Source organism: Topomyia yanbarensis, chromosome 2 (assembly GCF_030247195.1).
Source record: "Topomyia yanbarensis strain Yona2022 chromosome 2, ASM3024719v1, whole genome shotgun sequence".
NCBI lineage: Eukaryota > Metazoa > Arthropoda > Insecta > Diptera > Culicidae > Topomyia > Topomyia yanbarensis.
The window spans coordinates 330,392,370-330,410,647 of record NC_080671.1 but is presented as its reverse complement, the minus strand read 5'-3'; the positions used below and the strand labels follow the sequence as shown (position 1 = coordinate 330,410,647).

At 40.5% G+C, this 18,278-nt stretch overlaps 2 protein-coding genes across 9 annotated transcripts in view; one reads left to right on the top strand and one right to left on the bottom strand.

The window, feature by feature from the left end:
* LOC131683894 (signal peptide peptidase-like 3) overlaps positions 1 to 18,278 on the top strand; it is a 136,708-nt gene that overhangs the window by 103,985 nt on the left and 14,445 nt on the right. The window lies entirely within an intron of this gene.
* LOC131683895 (solute carrier family 25 member 44) lies at positions 927 to 16,917 on the bottom strand. 3 transcript variants are annotated; one of them, XM_058966286.1, is made up of 3 exons: positions 16,652 to 16,917; positions 16,013 to 16,578; positions 927 to 2,564 (listed from the first exon to the last, which is right to left on the bottom strand). In XM_058966286.1, the coding sequence occupies exons 2-3, from the start codon at positions 16,154 to 16,156 to the stop codon at positions 1,746 to 1,748; spliced, it is 963 nt and encodes a 320-aa protein (XP_058822269.1). In that variant the 5' UTR covers positions 16,157 to 16,578; positions 16,652 to 16,917; the 3' UTR covers positions 927 to 1,745. The 3 variants fall into 3 exon arrangements, with proteins under 3 accessions (XP_058822269.1, XP_058822270.1, XP_058822268.1); XM_058966287.1 differs by having other exon boundaries at positions 16,013 to 16,571; XM_058966285.1 differs by having other exon boundaries at positions 16,013 to 16,917.

Genomic DNA, 18,278 nt, shown 5'->3' with positions numbered 1-18,278 from the left:
ACAACCCAATGCAAGAGCATGGGAGGCTTGGACCTAGAAGCGACTGGGACCACCATATGTTGGATACTGTCAAAGTCTGTACATCAACATAGGGATGCGACCCCCTGGATTGAAATGATCGACCCCACGCGAAATTTAAATTTTGTGATTTATTTCGCGCATCAATAAAAATATTATATACTATGTAATTTCATATTAATTTTAGTGGGATTAAAATAGGCTCTTCGAGATTGTGTGAAGTTGCAAAAATGGCTACCCTAGACTGTATACGTTAACTTTTGACTGCCTAGATATCTAAATGTCAGCATTGCTATATTATGCCGAGTTGAAATCCTAGCAAAAAATATTTCGCTAAAATCTCAGCAATTCGAAACCGCCGTTATTTTAGATTGATTTGCTAAAACTCAACTAAACTTTTTTCACTGATAGTTTTAATAATCGAATTTTATACATTGATGGTGTAATTTGCTAATTTTCGGTAAAATAATCGGTTTAATTAAAAATCAGCCAAACAAAAATTATTAAGCAAAATTTTTAGAAAATCTTTTTTTACTGGATCAGTTTCAGTAAAATGCGTTGCTAAACCAAAATATGAAAAGTTTGTGTGTAGAGAATGCATTACAATAAGATAATCAAACTTTTAGCACTTTACCTTTAATATCATAGTAGGTGTGTTCAAATTGGTTCTGACCTGTATGAAATGTAGACAAACTACAACTCAACAAACGTATACTTCCCTATCTAACGTAATCTAGAATAGAATATTAAAAAACCCCCCCTTCCCATTACATTTATTTACTCTGAACATATTCCCTGGCTTAAACCTGATCCAATCTTACTTTATGTGATAGCACGGTCTTACTATCAAAATGTTCAACCCCGTTTTCACACAAACAGAATAAAAGACCAGAGTTATTTGTGTTCTAAACATGTTGTATTTGCCATAACTGTTTCGATTTGTAGATGCGGCACGAAAAACACTATTCCTACAATAGTAATTACATGTAGACGGCGCTTTTCATTAAAGCTCCGTTGCTCGATTTTTCGAATCGTACAACTTGAATCTCTGCTACTGGTAAAAATAATGAAGCTTCACAAATTATGCAAAAAAAAAAAATTACCTTTAAAAATAAGTCCAACATAAGAGACTATGATGACGGTAACATTGAGAGTAATTGTAAATAAAGCACCAGCAACAGTCACCTCGTGCGATCGACGACGATGGTCATTATTGTTGGTTAACCACTGTCAGGTGTAACAGAAACATTCAACATTTCATCATGTTGTTTTGAGTGACTGTGCGGTGAGTGGATGCCGCCGGATAGTTCTTTCCGACTGAGTGATTGTTGTTCCATTCTTAATTGTTGTAGGAATAACAAACACCTTCTCTTATTCATTCAATAGGCTAGTTTTTGGTTAGTACTATGCTAATCTAAAGTTTCTGCTTAACTTCTGCTACCATTTATTCTTACACTCATTCTGAAACAAACGGTTTGAGGCAATCTGACGTTGCTCGTTCACTCTGCTACCCACAGTTTAAGAACTAATTTACTACCATCTAGCCAACGGAAAAATATGCCTATTACAATTATTATCATTGTTACTGCTGCTTCCAGCACAAGATCCGCCGACAGGCTGGCAGCAGAAGTCTTTTGGCTTTGTTTTTTTTCTCTCATCCACTGTGCACTACCTCCCTGGTAGTACAGATTCAGGTAGCACCCATTCCGCGCATCGCTATTTCCAAATCACCACCTTATGAGATGTTTGTATTGTTCGTTTACCGAGACGCGTTTGATCGTTTCATAGCCTAAGATAATGCTAAATGAGAATGCGGCGGATTGTACCAGTCGTGCGGTGAGGCCCTTGAAGAACATGTGGAAATGTTCCTCGTGCCAGAGCTCGCGGAACGCAATCTGCATCGAGTCCAGCCGTTGCACCTGCAGTCTCGCCCGCACTATGTCCAGTGGGTTCGTAATGATTGTCGTGGTAAAACCTCCTAAACTACCCGCCACGCACTGTACAAGCAGGTGGGATACCCAGGGTGGGCATACTTTCAAAATTTCGTCTTGATACAAATGATAAAATGCCCACCACATGGCCGAATTCGGTACGTAAGCCATTAAACTGGCCGTGTACCCCCGGTAGAATCCCTTGAATCCATCTCTGCGCGTAATTTCCCGAGCAATGTCCACCGTTATCCGCAACCGACTGCTCCGTTTGTCGAAATTTATACCCAGAGTATTTACACTACCGGACTTGGCGCCCGCTGACGCTGCCATGCCCAAAACCATTGCATGTTGCGATATCACATCGAATGGGACGATGATGGTTTGGCCGACCAGTGAGGCACAACCACCGGCTACCAGAGATTTCATTCGGTCGCTGGCTCCGTTCTGGGTCAGGACGTGCCGCACTCCCTCGTAGGTGCTGATGTAGAACACCCCGGACACGATCTGCACCGAGGAAATCCAGAAGCCACGGTACAGTCCGGGGACGCCCTCGCCCCGGTAGATTTTACTGCCGGCGTCGATCATGCCCTTGTAAATGTCGTTTTTGTACTGCACCTGGAAGTGGAGAGATGGTAGGATTTCGGGTTAATGTGGTTGAAAATTGTATGATTTTGAATGGAATAACAGGGTCATTTCACGTCAGATTTACAACATATTTTTTATTCCGTAGCGAATTTATTTCTCGCATTCTCGGCAGCAAAATCACGAAGCAACAGTGATTTTGTACATTTCAGGTGATTGTAGATCATAAGTTGTAGGTCTCATCAAATGCAACACAATACAATGTTTGAAAAATCTTGATTAATAGCAAAAACAGTTTTTCAGACGTTCTGCACAAATTAGCTACGTTGTCATTTTCCAACCGATTTTCGATTTTTGCGAATCTGGAAAGAAGGAGGACAGACCTTTTCAACAGTATGTTATGTTCCTTTGATAGAAATACTGTGTGGTTTTGGGAAAACAATACGAAAATAATCCAAATTTACAAATTTTCATGACAACCAGGAAGGTTCATTTGAACAGAAATTTAAAGAGAACATTGAATCCCGCATCTAACGACTTGTCGGAAAATGCCAGTTTTTAATATTTTTTTCCAAATTAGAAACTTACTTGCATGAACTCTTGAGTTTGTGTGGGATTGTCGCACATGGTGGGATACTATAATTATATCTTCCGTTTTTTTCCAATTTTAACCTCAAATTTTACACACATACTTTTAAGTGTATGCACAATCGAGTAAAAAAATGAAATGTTATATGAGTCCATCTCCTTGAAAATTCATGCGAGCAATTTCTAATTTGATAAAAATTAAATAGCCCGATAACTTTTTAACCGATTTAGACAACTAGCAGGTCGTTGGATTTAAATTAAATCTTCTCTTTTTCGTTTTATTGTAACAAAGACCCTTCATCAAAATGTTGAGCATTAATTCACATAAGTTTCTCGAAAAAATCGCAAAATAATTGTTATTTTCAAATTGTTGTCCTCAAGACCGCACAGTATTTTTACTTCTTTCCAAAACAATCAACATGTTGACAATCGGATGAAAAATGGCAACTTAGCTAATTTTTTAGTACCGAAGGTTCCAAAACCGGATTTTTTAATCAAATAAATCAAAATGTTGATGGTATATTAAATAATTCAAACGCGGTTTTGTGTTATATGTGACCAGACCTATGCACAACTTTTACTACATCACTGGAAAAGTACAGTAACTTTTTTTTTCTTTTGTTACACAGTGTGATCGAGACGTATTATAGTCCATAGGTCATTTTTTCTTTCGCGTTATGTTTTTTCTAACTTTTGAATTTTTTATAGACCACTGATCATTGATAACGGATCTTGATAAACACTGCTTAAGGCTAATTGCAGCGGGCCGTGATTCTGAATGTGATATTCATTGTACGGTTCAGATAAGTGCGGGCGTAGGGACATCGCGATCGCGCGTATCATCGCGTAGGGCTTGAGTGTTTGTATGTTAACGTGTTCGATCGCGTGTGCTAACGTGTATATAACTTCGCGTGTAAAAAATTGATAACCGTGTGTCCTTTCGCACATTCGCGTGTGTTCTTGGATGATCGCGCGCGTATCGTGAATCTGAAACTTAATTTTTGGTGTACCATTCAAATGCTAGAAGAAAGTGAGTTCTTCCTTATCACTAGAGTTCCTGGTCATGTCGCCATGGAACGTGTTTAGTTGATATGAGGGTAGTTATTTGATTGGCCTTTGTTTGAGTCCGCGTTTGTAACTTCGTAACTACTAAAACCTTCACCTTATTTCCGGGGTGTTATCCGGTTTGCGCAATCGCGGGCGTAGGTATGCGTGGTTGATCGCGAAGGGCTTAAGCGTTCGTATGTTAACGTGTTTGTCGCATGTGCTTGCGTGTATGTGACATCGCGTATATAAATTCGATTTTATAACCGTGTGGCCATTCACTTTTTCACGTGTGTTCTTGAATGGTCTGACATTTAGTTTTCGGTGTAGGGTTCAGATTCTGACAGAGAGTGAATTACCCCATATCTCTAGGATTCCCGGTCATGTCTCCATGGGACGTTTTGTCTGGTGGATATGAGAGCTTTCTTTTTAAATGGGTCCAATTGAAGGCATGAACCTACACTTCTGGTATTCAGGATAGAGACTTCCGGAAGTGAATGACTCATGATCGTGCGTGCGCGGGAGTGTGTAGGATCACGCTTGAGGCCGTGTTTGAAAAGACGAGAATTTCACCTTATCACCGAGATGTGAATGTAATCATGTTTGCGAGATCGCGGGTGTAGGTTGCGTGGATGATCGCGAAAGGCTCAAGCATTTATATGTTACCGTGTTTGTTGCGTGTATGTAATTTCGCGTGAACGTTTAGTGGATATGAGCGTAATTTTTTGTTTAGTCCACCTGAAGGCATTGGACCTATGCTACCAGGGACGAGGATAGGGACTTCCAGACGTAACGCGATTCACCGGCGTTTGTTGGTTCGCTCCTGAGATAGCGTTTGTGAATTTATGAGTGCTAAAACGTTCACCTAGTCACGGGGATGTTATCCTGTTTGCGAGCGCAGGTGTGCGTGGATTATCGCGAAAGACTCGAGCATTTGTATGTTAACGTTTTTGTCGCGTGTACTAGCGTATATGTAGCTTCGCGTGTATAAATTATTTTTTATAACCGCGTGGCTATTCGTATATTCGCGTGTTCTTGAATGATCGCACGTGGACCCTGAATCTGATACTTAATTTTTAGTTTCTTTTTTCCTTTTTTTATTTTACCTATTTGTAGTCACATTTTCTTTTTTACATTTTAACGACATTCAATTAGCTAGAAATTACTGAGTAGGGCAAGTTATGAAAATTTAGAGCCATACTGCTCAAGTGAGAGCAAGCTGATGGGGGTCGAGCTTAAGCAGCATTACTACGAATCACTCAAGTCCACCAGCATGTCTCCTGGTAAAGACAGACTTGCCCCTGTTTACCGTTAGAATCGACTGTTAGTTAAGCCCGTAAGGTATTAAATCTGTATACTTCACGTCCTTGCTCCCACTTGAGTACTATGGCGCTAAATTTTCATAACTTTTCCTACCCAGCAATCTACTTAATTTTTAGCGTATGGTTCAGATGCTAGAAGAGAGTGAGTTCTCCCATTTTAACTAAAGTCCCCGATCATGTCGCCGTGGAACGTGTTGTCTAGTGAATATGAGCGTCTTTGTTTTATTGGTCCAGCTAAAGGCATGAGTTTGGGCTGCAAGGATGGAGGGTAGAGACTTCCGGACGTGACCGATTCATGATCGCGCGAGCGGTGGGTTGATGCTTGAGACAGCGTTTGTAAATTTATAGATGCTACAACGTTCACTTAATAACCGGGGTGTTTTAATGTTGGCGAGATCGTGGGCGTAAATATGTGTGGATGATTGCAATTGCATGTTCACGTTTGTGACCAGGTTTGTGTTATCACGAAGGCCATGAGCGTTTGTACGTACGTAAATGAGAGAATATGTTATTAATAGTGTTAGTGCGTGGTAGTATGAGTCAAATTTAGGATATAGTAATAATAGGAATCATAACATGCCGAATAAAGAAACAAAGATGCAAAGAGATTAAATAGAAGTTTATAAATTTAACAATATTATTTTTGGTATACATTAGTAGTGGAAAAGCAAACTAATAGAAGCACACCAAAAACAGAGGATCGAAGGCTGCGACTACGGATGTCGAAATTTTATAACTGTAGAAGATCAGGGTAGTCGATTCGCGCTTGAAGAAGATCAGCGATAAAAGCTACTTTGGAAACATCCCGCCGAATGGAGAGGAGATCGAGATCGATGATCCTGCAGCGATCATGGTTAGAACGGGAGATTTAGAGGGTCTCTCCATGGAAGTTGCCGAAGTGCGAATCAGACAAATTTACGTTGCAGAGCTTCGATGCGTTGAATATCGTTTTGGTAATAAGGTGCCCAAACAACAGCTGCATATTCAAGCGTAGAACGAACCAAAGCACAATATAACGCTTTTAAGCAATATACATCAACGAAGCCTGGAAATGGTGTATTCTATGTGTTCTTTAAAATTCAGTTTTGAATCAAGCAGAATTCCCAAGTCCTTCACGGACGATTAACTTTGAAGAACACACTGAGAAATATTGTAGTCAAATTTGATCATGGAACGTTCATTCAGTTGCATTCTGTTGACATGACATCAATGTATAAAAATATCTAGCTGAGACTGTAAGAATAAAGCATCGGTGGATGTTTTAATAAGGTGGAATAGCTTAAAGTCGTCGGCAAATGATAAATTTATACATTGTACCGAGATTCAAGTCGTTGAGATAGAGCAAGAATATAAAAGGTCCAAGTAACTACCCTGAGGAACCCCAGAGCAGGCAGCAAATGGAGAGGTCGTGCAGTCTCCAATTGCTACAACCATTTTTCGTTCAGATAGCTAGAAGTCAAGCCGATTTAAAAAAGAGCCGCCGAATCCAAGCCTGTCTAGTTTAGAAACAGTTATCTGGTGGTTGATCTTGTCGAAGGCTGCCAGAAAGTCGGTGTATATGGCGTCTACTTGTAGTCTGGCTTGCAAGGAAGGGATGATAAAGGATGTGTACGATAGAAGTTGATTGTTTAGCGTGTTGGGTCTCGGATATATAATCGGAGCAGTTATGGGTGATGAAATCCAGAACAATCTTTTCAAATAGCTTTGATAATGCACATAAAGAAGCTATTCCACGATAGTCCACGCTTGTCCACGGAAGCGGCCAAAAACAAAGGTTTTTTTGTCAACATGGTAGATGAACGGCTCCTAAGTATAAATTGCAATTTGATGAAAGAAGTCGAGTTTTTTAAACTGTACAACCAGAAGGCTTCCTTCAAGTGATATTTCTTCGGAAACAATTTCAAGGCCATTGTAAAATTACAATGATGATCAAGAAATATACGACGTTTCCATGTTAGTTCTGTTCACTTTAGGAACTCCGGTATCGTTTCTGGGTAATAATGCTATTGCTGGTGAAGCACAGACTATTTAACGAAACTATTGGTACTATTGAGAATTAAGCCATCAGCGATCGAATGCATCAAATGATTAATGCATTTCACGTTCAAACACGATCAAACGGTACGGTGTTTACTAAAATTTACCTGTTCTGGAATCCTGTTTTGTATAAACGGCAGCACGCAAACGTACAATTCTCGACAAACATATGATTGCGGCCTAAAAGCCAACTGTCAAAATCCTCTTTGAATGGAAATTCCGGACAAACCATTACTAGTCGAACACAGTTCACAACAGTTTATGAAAGAGAAAACTTGTCTCTTTCGTTTACTACTAACATCTGTGATTGGCGTGTAATGGTTTGTCTGGAATTTCCATTCAAAGTGGATTTTGACAGTTAACTTTTAGGACGTAATCATATGTTTGTCGAGAATTTATTTTTTTATTCTATTGACGTCTTATATCAATTTAAGATGCCGATCATATAATATCATACTGCATGGGTTTCCGTTTCGATCACTACTCGTAAAACCGTATTACCAGACATATAGTATATGCATATCACGTACTGGTTTACATAATGCATTAGAATCTAACCCCGAAAGAAAAACGAAACATTAATGGCGGCTCTTTGTGGAACAGTGCACACAAAGTTGATGCTTAACTTCGTCATGGTCATGTTGTTTATAAACAACGACGTTTTTAAACAGCTATAACTTTTAGTTTAGACGAGATTTACTCACAAAAACAGATAAGAGTAATGAATGTGATATCATGATTCCGAATATATTGGTTCAAATGGCACGTTCCCCGTATGTAGCCGGGAATTTGTACCTTGCCGTATCTTCTCATCATTTTCTGAGCAGAAGGAAAGAAGGAGTAATGGAGAAGTAGAATTGGAAGGGTGGGAAAGATAACAGCACAGAAACAAAAATAGCAGGTAACATAAAGTCATAAGTAATTGTAAAATAGCCTGCGAATAAGACTAAAGCTCTTTACCGCATTGGATAAGAAACTTTATCACATCTCTGAATTTCAGTCGATCGAACGCGGTGTCGTCTGTGTAAGGACAACTGAGAACTCGATCGCAATTGCGCTACTGCTGGGCAGTTGCGTATCAGATGATATGAGATTTCGTAGTCGGATTCGCAAAGATCACATGAAAATAACTTAGCGCACTGAATAATTACCATTTGATAATTGAGTTTGCAGTGGCCGGTTAAAGCCCTGATCAGCTTGCAGCAGTGGAGTTTTCAGAATTTTGACATTCTGCTAGGTTACTGAGATCTAGCGAAACACGATTATGACAAGTGCAAATTTTTCGATTGAACTTGTGCTATCTTGTGACAACAACAAACAAGACAACTATCCTAACATTAAGCGCACATTGAGGCTTTTTGTCAACAGATGTCTCTTATAATATACATAATTCCTACGCTGATCTACCATAGTAGCTAATGGTTCTTGTCTTGGGAGCAAAATTTTTCCACCATAGTTTGTTTAGTTCGTGGGAATCGAGTACTGATACATAACCATGCACTGCTAGGCCCTATGCAAAACAGACTCAGACATCACTTCGCTAAAAGTTTAATAACTTGTTTAAACAAAGCCGGATTGACTAGCAGTCTTTGACAAAATTGTAGACAATTAAATTATCTTTTTTATTTTCACTTTCAGTGATGATACGATGCATACAGTGCCACCTAGCGGCGAAAATGCGAGCTAGTAGGATTTAATCATGTGAATTATCGAAAAATTCCATACAAACTTCAGGCACGTTGGTCCGGTAGCTAGACTTGTCCGATTTGCTTCAAATTGGGAGCAAGTACTTCTGGTGGAACTCGGAATCGACTCAGGGGTGGGCCGGTAGGGGTCATTTTTTATTGTCACTCTAATGCATACTTATGACACGAATGCGAGCGTTTTTGGTTTACATTTGAAGCAATAACTGTCCATATAGTCAACCGATCCTCGCATAAATCGAGAGATCACTACAGAAAACAGAAGCATCGATTGTCTTTTGAAGTTGTTTGTTTGTTAAGGGTATAACCCCAAGGGTCCTCCGATTGTCTTTGTTGGAAAGCTTCTAACATTTATAAATTTCAAGATAAACAATTTTAAATTTTAAAAATGCTTTTTCTGGAAAAGTGCTAAATAGCGCTTGTCATAAGATAGCACAACAATGACGACCTACACCTGGCCAATTCGTCAGCCTATTCATTTCCAGTAATACCGGAATGTCCAGGCACCCAGACAAGGTAGATAGTGTTGACAATGTTTAGTTCTTCGATTTGGGTTCAGCACGCGATCACTAGCTTGGACCGTAATTTTTCTGAGCTAAGGACCTTGATTGCAGCCTGACAATCGGAGCAGTTGTTTATAACTTTGCCGGAAAAGCTCTGCTGAAAGCTCGATTGTACCTCGCATACAATCGCGAAGATTTCTGCTTGGAATACAGTACAATATCTACCTAGAGAGTGAGATTGTTCCAATCTCATTTCACGATAGTAGACACCAGCACATCCCTCCATCAGAGAACCGTCAATGTAAAAGACCACTTGCGTTTGTTGTTGTCCCTCCATATAGCCAGACAATCACTCCACTCGAGAGGGAATCATCACATGGAATGTCCTGTAAGGAAAACTACATGTGAGTGTAATATCACTGAGAGCAAGAATATATTCACTCCGTGCAAATACTCAACTTCCGTTGCTTTCGACGAGTAAAGAATGCGGTTACTAAGCATTGCGTTTATCCAATCCGAGATACCTTATGACCGCGCGTCGCTTCCAGAATAGAGTGGAAGAACACGTTGTCAAAAGCACCTTCAATATTTCGGAATACACCCAAGCTGGATTGCTTGAGCCAGAAGGCCTTCTCAATGTTGTAACCGACATCGTGAAGTAAAGTGATCGTGGACTTCCCACATTGATGTGCATACTGCATTTTGTGCAGTGGAACATTAAACTATCGTTTCTGATGTGATGACCGATTATCTGGTTCAAAACTTACGCTGATAGGCCTAAAACTTTTGGCTTCATCATAGCTTGAGCGCCCGCTCTGGGAATAAATCGAACAGTTATTGATCGACATGCTTTTGAGATATACCCGGTAGTAAGACTGGAAGCATAATCTTTTTCAAGACATGTTTGAGAATATCAAATCCCTTTTGTAGTAGCACCAGAAGCATTCCATTTTTTCCAGGCGATTTGTATGGAGCAAACCTGCCAACTGCCCACATGACCGATTCAGTGGTATCTAATGTGCGTGCTAAGCTCAGCCCTCCACCAAGGGGTTCCTTTAGTCGATTTAACAGTACGAAGTGGACAAGTTTCTTCGTAGGATACTACTATGAATTAGTTTGTCGTATCCACGACGTCATCCAAGTCGTCTAGTGGACAAATTTTTGGATAATATGATAACATGAAGTTTAGTCGCCAAGTTTTCCAAAAAGTGGTCCCAGTTTGTTTGTTACGATATGTTACCACATTGATGGAGACATCAAGATGATCGATAAATATATATTTATGATCGGAGAGAGACGGTTCAGTTTCATTTGGAACCTACCAATTTCCCAGCTCATGCGAAATTCTTTCAGAGCAAAGCGTTATATCTAACACCTCCTCTATCCCAGACCTCACACAAGTCGGTTGGTTTCCCACATTCAGAATATGGAGATTTGTACTACCTATGTACTCTATCCGTTCATAGTCTCTCAGATTGATGTCTGAGCTGCCCCAAATGATGTGTTGAGCATTTGCATCACTGTCGATAATGAGCGGAAGCCCATTGCTGTTACAATATGATAGAACGCTTTTGAAATCATCAGGAGATGATTCGTTATGCGGTAGATAAGTTGAACAATATATATCTATACTTTTTGTCTATGTTACCGACAATTAGTGTAACTGTGACAACACAGATATCGCGAGTTGTGAGCTCCAATATGAGACACGCGTCAATAGCGCTATTTGCAAGAATGGAAGATCGAGGCATTTCACGTGGGTTAATCATGCCTGTCTTGTTGTAAGCAATGAAGGCAGTGTTAAGTAACTTTCCAATATAGAAGTGTCCTTTATAGAAGTACGGTTGTTGAACCAATGCTATAGAAACTTTATCTGCATAATTAGAAATAGATTCATAGTTGCTATACGGTTATGCTGGAGATTGATTTGTGCTATTATAACTATTGTTGATTACAAAACTGTACATTTCATTTTCAACATATATTGCACAACAACTAGAGGACACCAAGCAAGTTGGGATGTTAACGCATGTAGCGAGCCATATCAGGTTTAAATGGGACAAGATCATTTGAATCCCACGATTTGCGAAGGAAATAATTGTCCCCTGTGTCAGAGATTCGCTTAACACAGCAAGGGCAAAACCCAAAATGCTCCGTGCGAGACTGGCATATTTTAGATCCTCCAGTCATCAAGTCCTCGGCACGGTACTACACCTTAACTTAGACTCCTGCTTTCAGTCGTCTCCTACAACATGGAAGCAGGAACCCAGTCAATTCTTGGCCACTCGGCCTCTAGACAGATTCGTCTGTACACATCGAACTTTTGATAATCAAAACCCAGCAAAACTTCACCGAACTACCATCACAACCAAAAGTCTCAGCGAACCCCTAGCCAACAAAAATCCGTCAAAATAATGCCGATCATCGGCTTCGTTTGCCTTTGAGAATATTTTAAACACCCTCAACAATTTTAACCGTAGCACGGGTCACATGACACTATGGAATTGGGGTGTAATTCGTAGCCGATTGAAACAACCACTACGGACACTACCTGGCTTATCTAGGCTGTTCGAAGAAAGAAGCAGACATTGAAGGACAGCTTCCATGGATGGCCGAATAGCCACGTAACGTTCGGAAGCCCCTACCTTTGGTTCAACTAGCCTATATCCATGCTTTTAGTCTCGTCTAAAAAACGAACTCATTTACACTAGAAGTATCATTGTGCCATGGCCGGAAATTAAGTATCATTGTGCCATGGCCGGAAATATATATGAGGGAACTTGGTCCATTCTAGATCTGAACCATATACTCAAAAATGCAGCTTGCGCAAACGTTCAAAAGTCCACGATAATATGCTAGCGGTTACACGGTTATACAAGCGAATAAATACACGCAAAGTTACATACACGTGACACACGCGCGCGCTCATGCGATCAAGTCCGTGAACATACAAACGCTCGAGCCATGTGCTATAAAACAACCCTGCTCACAAACGCAATAGTGGTCATTGTACGTTCCTATGATTCAGTGAATGTTTTAATAGCTACGAATTTATAAACGCAATCCCAAATGCGATTATATAAACGCCCGTTCCCACGCGATCACGAATCGGTCACATCCGGAAGTCCTTGGGCTCAGTCCTAGTAGCCTAGGTACCTTTAGTTGGACCATGCTCAAAAAATTGCCGGGAACTCTAGTAATATGGGCAAACTCACTCTCTAGCATCTGTAACATACACTAAAAATTAAACGGTACGCGTGAACTTGCAAGAACCCATTTCGTACAAGCTAACGCACGCAACTTACAAAATCCCACGCGATCAAATTCACATACACATGACGTTAGCATGACCAATATTGTCCAAAGAATGTGAGCGGATAAAGAAAAATGGGATGCGGTAAACAGAACAGTCGTTCAGATCATGTCAGCGTTGCAACGAAGCTGGCGAGAGGAGCAACGACCAGCAACGTAACAGTACACTGCCTCGGCTCGTCGAGGCACCGATGAACCAGAAGTTACACTCCAACTGGTATCTCCGGACCGACCATGGTACTTGACAAGGCAGTCTGAAGAAGAAAGATAAAGTAGACTACCGGGCGTGACCGGAGTATGCTAGATCCACCGCCGGGGACGAGACTGAGCGCACGCATCATCGACGGTAGGTCGTCGGAGCACCTGAGAACGGGAAGTCATCCTCCCACCAAAATCACATGACTGACCTCGGCACATAACCGACCAGCATGGAGAGTCACCCTCCACCCAGAATTGCAGGACCGACCTCGGTATCTGCCCTGGTAGAATCGGTTTCAGAAGATCTGCTGGGGAACTCTTTGTCGCAGTAGGAAAGATCCACCGTCGCGAACTATTCCGAGTAGTCTGTAGCGAATCGCCGGCTCGAATCGTCGGGGCAACAGTTAACCGTACGAATTCCCCCACCCGGAATCGCTGGATTGACCTCGGAATTCTGCTGGACTGCATCGAAGCAAGAATGACGCGTCCGTCAATGGTTGCGGGAGACATTCTTTCGTCGGGAAACTCTCTACCAAGGTAGGCTAGCTCCACCGTCGGGGACTACGCCGAGTGGCACCGAACGCGACAAACAACCAGTATAGTGTCGTCGGGGTACGTCACCCTCAAACCGGAATCGCTGAATCGACCACGGCATCCAGCTGGTCAACGTAGAGGGGAGCGCATGTAGAATATCATGCCGTGCAGGACTGATATGGCGGTTATGAGATCAGCGAACTAGCACGACCAGCTAGACATGGAATCAAACGAAGTGCATTAGCACGCCTGCCTCGAAGTAGTTATTGCATATGGAATCCGGGGGATCAGGCAAATGTCGGACTCCTTGATGGAGTTTAGAGGATTAGGGTTCAGAGTTATCTTCTCTGTTCAGGGTCCCTCACTCTGGCACACGATGGACGAAATCGGTAGTATGGTCGAACTACTGAACTTGTGTTGGGTCGGCGTAAAAGCTTTACCACCAAGTAAAAAAATAAACACACGCAACTATATTAACTTAAAAACGCGATCTCAAGCGCGAACATACAAAGGCTCGTTTCTACGCTATCATGAAATCTCCACGTCCCCACATCTAAACCGTACACTCAGTATCACAATCAGAATCATTCGCCGAAGTAATTGGCCTTAATCAGTGTTTCAATGCGTGGCATTTTCAGTCCCGTCTGCAATTGTAGTGTGTGATTCTGACAGAGAGCCCTTCCGAGAATTCAGCTCTACGGTTCCAGTTGCATTACACTAAAAAAAAATTGAAAATTTATGAAGGGCCATGATGGTGCGGACTTTCGGTTGGAAACCACTAATATAACAAGGAATGACCACCACAGATCTAGTTATATCTGTAGTTAATCACAAAGAAAAGAAAAAGAAGATGCGGACAAATCCGGTTAAACTTTAACTTACCTCAGGTTCACTACTTTATCGTGTATTAGCAAGTAGCGGAAGAAACGTGGAACTTAAGACAATTTGGGTTTTGTATTTTTTCTTTCTCTTGACAAGAGACGATTTGTTCGACTCGAGCATTCCAAGCCACTCCCACGTCAAGGATCTTGGAGTCGGATTAATTCGGCCCGAATGTTCAAACCACATACTTCAGACATCGTGGATAAGGCATCAACACAGGTGGAGTTCATCATCCGAATAGTTAAACACTTTAGTGACGTATACTGTCCAAATTCGCTTTATTGCGCGTTTGTTCGCTCAATGCTAGAATATTGTTCTGTTGCTTGGAATCCGTACTATCAGAACGAGGTTGACAGAATCGAGGCTGTCCAACGCCGGTTCATACGCTTTGCACTCCGACATCTTCCTTGGATAAACAGATTTGTTCGTCTCGTACTTACTTTTCTGCACATATTAGAGAGCGCATTGCTTTCCTTTCATCCATCTAACGTCACAAAGAAGTCGGATGTCTCTTCGGCTATATTTGCTTGATATATCATAGAACTATAACGCTCACTACAGATCTCGTTCTAGGGTACCAAAAACTATTGATTTTATTGCTATAAGAATAATAACAATTAATAATAGTTTAAATACTTCCATTTTTTAGCTGTAATTCATTTGTCAGTTTGCATATCACTATTATTATCTCCATTGATTACTGCATTGAACATAAGTTCCTCTTGTGAATAAATATTGAACTGATTGTCAATGAAAGATAAGTTGTTATACTTTTGACAGTAACAATTACCAGTGGGTTTTTGCTACATCCTGAAACTCCCCAGCTTCTGAAATCAATTATTCGTTTTTGAGCCTGACTCAGTTTTGCTTTAAACCAGTGATTCTCAACCTGGGGTCCGCGGACCCCTAGGGGGTCGTGAAGTCGCTGTTGAGGGTCCACGAAGAAAAATATTTTTCTTCGAGTGGATATTCAAATTTCAAATTATGTTTCTTAACAGATTTAAAATAATATATTGATAGAATACAAAATCAATGTTTAATCGTAGGGGTCCGCAATAACCCAGAGTGATATCTAAGGGGTCCGTGGTACATACAAGATTCTTCTTCTTCTAATGCTGGTTGACTCTTTGTGAAAAGAGTCGAAAAGATGGCGCAGCGTATAAACATATAGTTTTGTTCTGCTTGTTCAAAACCCGCATTTGTATTGAATGAATTTCGTATTGCATCTCTCTCTATACAAGAAAAGCATTCATATTATATAAACCGATACTCCTAATATAGAACTCAACTAGGAGTAAACAAAAGCGTATTCCTCTACCCAAAACAAATCTTATCAACTACGCTACACTTGAACCTACCTGTAGCTGTGTTTTGATGACGGTCAGCGGATACAGTGCACACCGTACCGCGAATGAGCTCAGCATTGATAGGGGAAAGAACTTCTTCTTGTCCATCATGTCCCATTCGATGGTTTTGATGAATGCTCCACTGGAGGTGTCCATGGTTCTATGATGTTCCGAACCGTCAGTCCCCGAGACCACAAATTGATGACTTCCAAGCGGGGGCTTTAATTTGTTGTCTGCACTGTTCTTGCTCTAATTTTCGCCGTTACGTGGTACTGCGAAATGACGTCAGCTTCATATTCCTATACCTTTGCCGGTTGGTTTCGTTTCACCAGTTGCGAGAAGAATAGCGTTGATCGTTTTATGCCGAAGCGAAGGCTTTCTGCTGACTGATAAGAACTCATCATCGTTTCGTCATTACCTGCGCGTGTCACTCCATTGTGCAGTTTTTTTTGTGTAGTCAGTCTGATAAAATATTCTGTAAACGCCCAACAATCTACACTTTTCCAACCAAAAGCGTTGACCTTGGAACCACCCGCGCTGGAACACTCTGATTTCGACGGCAATCTTATCCCTGCAGTCTAAGCAAAATGTTTATGTAACTTTGTTACACACGAGTGTCGTCGTCCTCACGGAAGTACGGTGCAATCTCACCTTGAATGCAACTGAAAAAGCCTTCCGAGGAAAGGCAACAACTTTCCAGTATCAATCAGCTACCTCGTTAAGATGGCATGATGGTGGAAACTTTTCCTTGTCACGCGCACACGGAGTGGATATATTTTCGTTTGCTAAAACAGTTTTCAACAACACAAAATGATGGTTTTTACTTTTCTCCTTGCTTTGCACTTTATGATGATTCCGTTCGTTGCCACAGACGTACGACGGGCTGATGTTGAATGAATTTACGTTGTGTCACTTTTCACATATGAGAATGAGCATTGAGCGTGAATAGCAGTAGATGGATTCTGAGGCTTGTTGTCAGCTGACAACTCGCTCAGCAAAGTCGCGAGAGAGGTTTGTGCTTCTGGTGTATGTGTTTAGCTTTACGTCAAGACAGTTGAGTGTTAGTGCATTTGCGATTTTTATAGCGGATCTGTTTTCATGACAAGTATTTTTATGGCAGTAAACAAACGGCGTTTAGCTTTTTGAGCTTTTGTGCAAAATCATCATATTTATAGGCGTGTTGTAGTAGAATATTTTTATTAGGGGAACTGGTGGTAAAATGAACACGTTAAGCAAAGTCATTATTTCCTAACTAATGATTGAGATACTACAATCACCTTATATGTTTCTTGTTAGACATATTTTGTACATATTTGATGAAAATGCTTCGGCATAAACACAAGTTTTCAAACTATATTCTTGATTTCAAAACATGTCCAAAAAAGAGACATGTTTATAGCGTGTGGGTAAAATGAACATGTGCTGGTGGTAAAATGAACACCTTCTAGTGACCTGCGAAATATTCTGTATGTATGCAATGCTTAGGGCACCTCCAACGCTGATCTAAATCTGGTATAAATCTAAATATTTAGAAAAAAAATTAGATCTTGTCAACCCCACCGTGCAGATCTAAATTCTATCAGAAGATGAATCTGATTCAAATTCATGTTGACAGTATTTTATTTTGTTTATTTATGATTTTACGACAAATGTTTGGGCGTAAATTGAAGGCTAAATGCTTTATGGAACTATATTATAGCTATATCGGATATGTAAATCGAATAATTGCTGACGGCATATTTTTTTATTTTTGTAGGGTTCAGTTTGATTCTAGGGATTAGATATGTTGAATGAACAAATATCCTTGATAGATGAGCCATCATTTGTTGGCGATTCAAAGTATCCAAGTCAACTACTGAATTTGCCTGACCATTTATTGGAAGCTTCATTGAGAATTTTATAGAAATCTAACAGAGGATCGTAAAGTTTCTGCGCAGTAAAGTAGTGGAAATTGCGAAACTAGATTGAATGAATAGGAAACGGAAGAATAACGACTAGATACACCTAGATAAGATGATTGGATGTGATGAATAAAAAACCAATTGAGATTGAAAAGCATTTTCCGAGCAATTCTGATGTCCCAGCGGCTCATGAGCATTGCATACACACAGGGCATTTTGTAGGCAAAAAAACTTGCCACGAAAAAATTAAATTTTCATGTAATACTAACCAATTTACAATTCTGTGACATCGAAACACATCTACAAACGAAGTTTTCCATAGGTGTTTAAACTTTAAGGATCTGTTGGAGAACAGTGAAGATATAGTAACTTGAACT

Bases quoted from the DNA above. Each gene is read 5' to 3' on its own strand.
- LOC131683895 (XM_058966285.1), bottom strand. From the start codon at position 16,156: ATGGACACCTCCAGTGGAGCATTCATCAAAACCATCGAATGGGACATG. The intron at 2,565-16,012 runs GTAGGTTCAAGT...CTCCACTTCCAG, and splicing joins TCATCAAAACACAGCTACAG to GTGCAGTACAAAAACGACAT.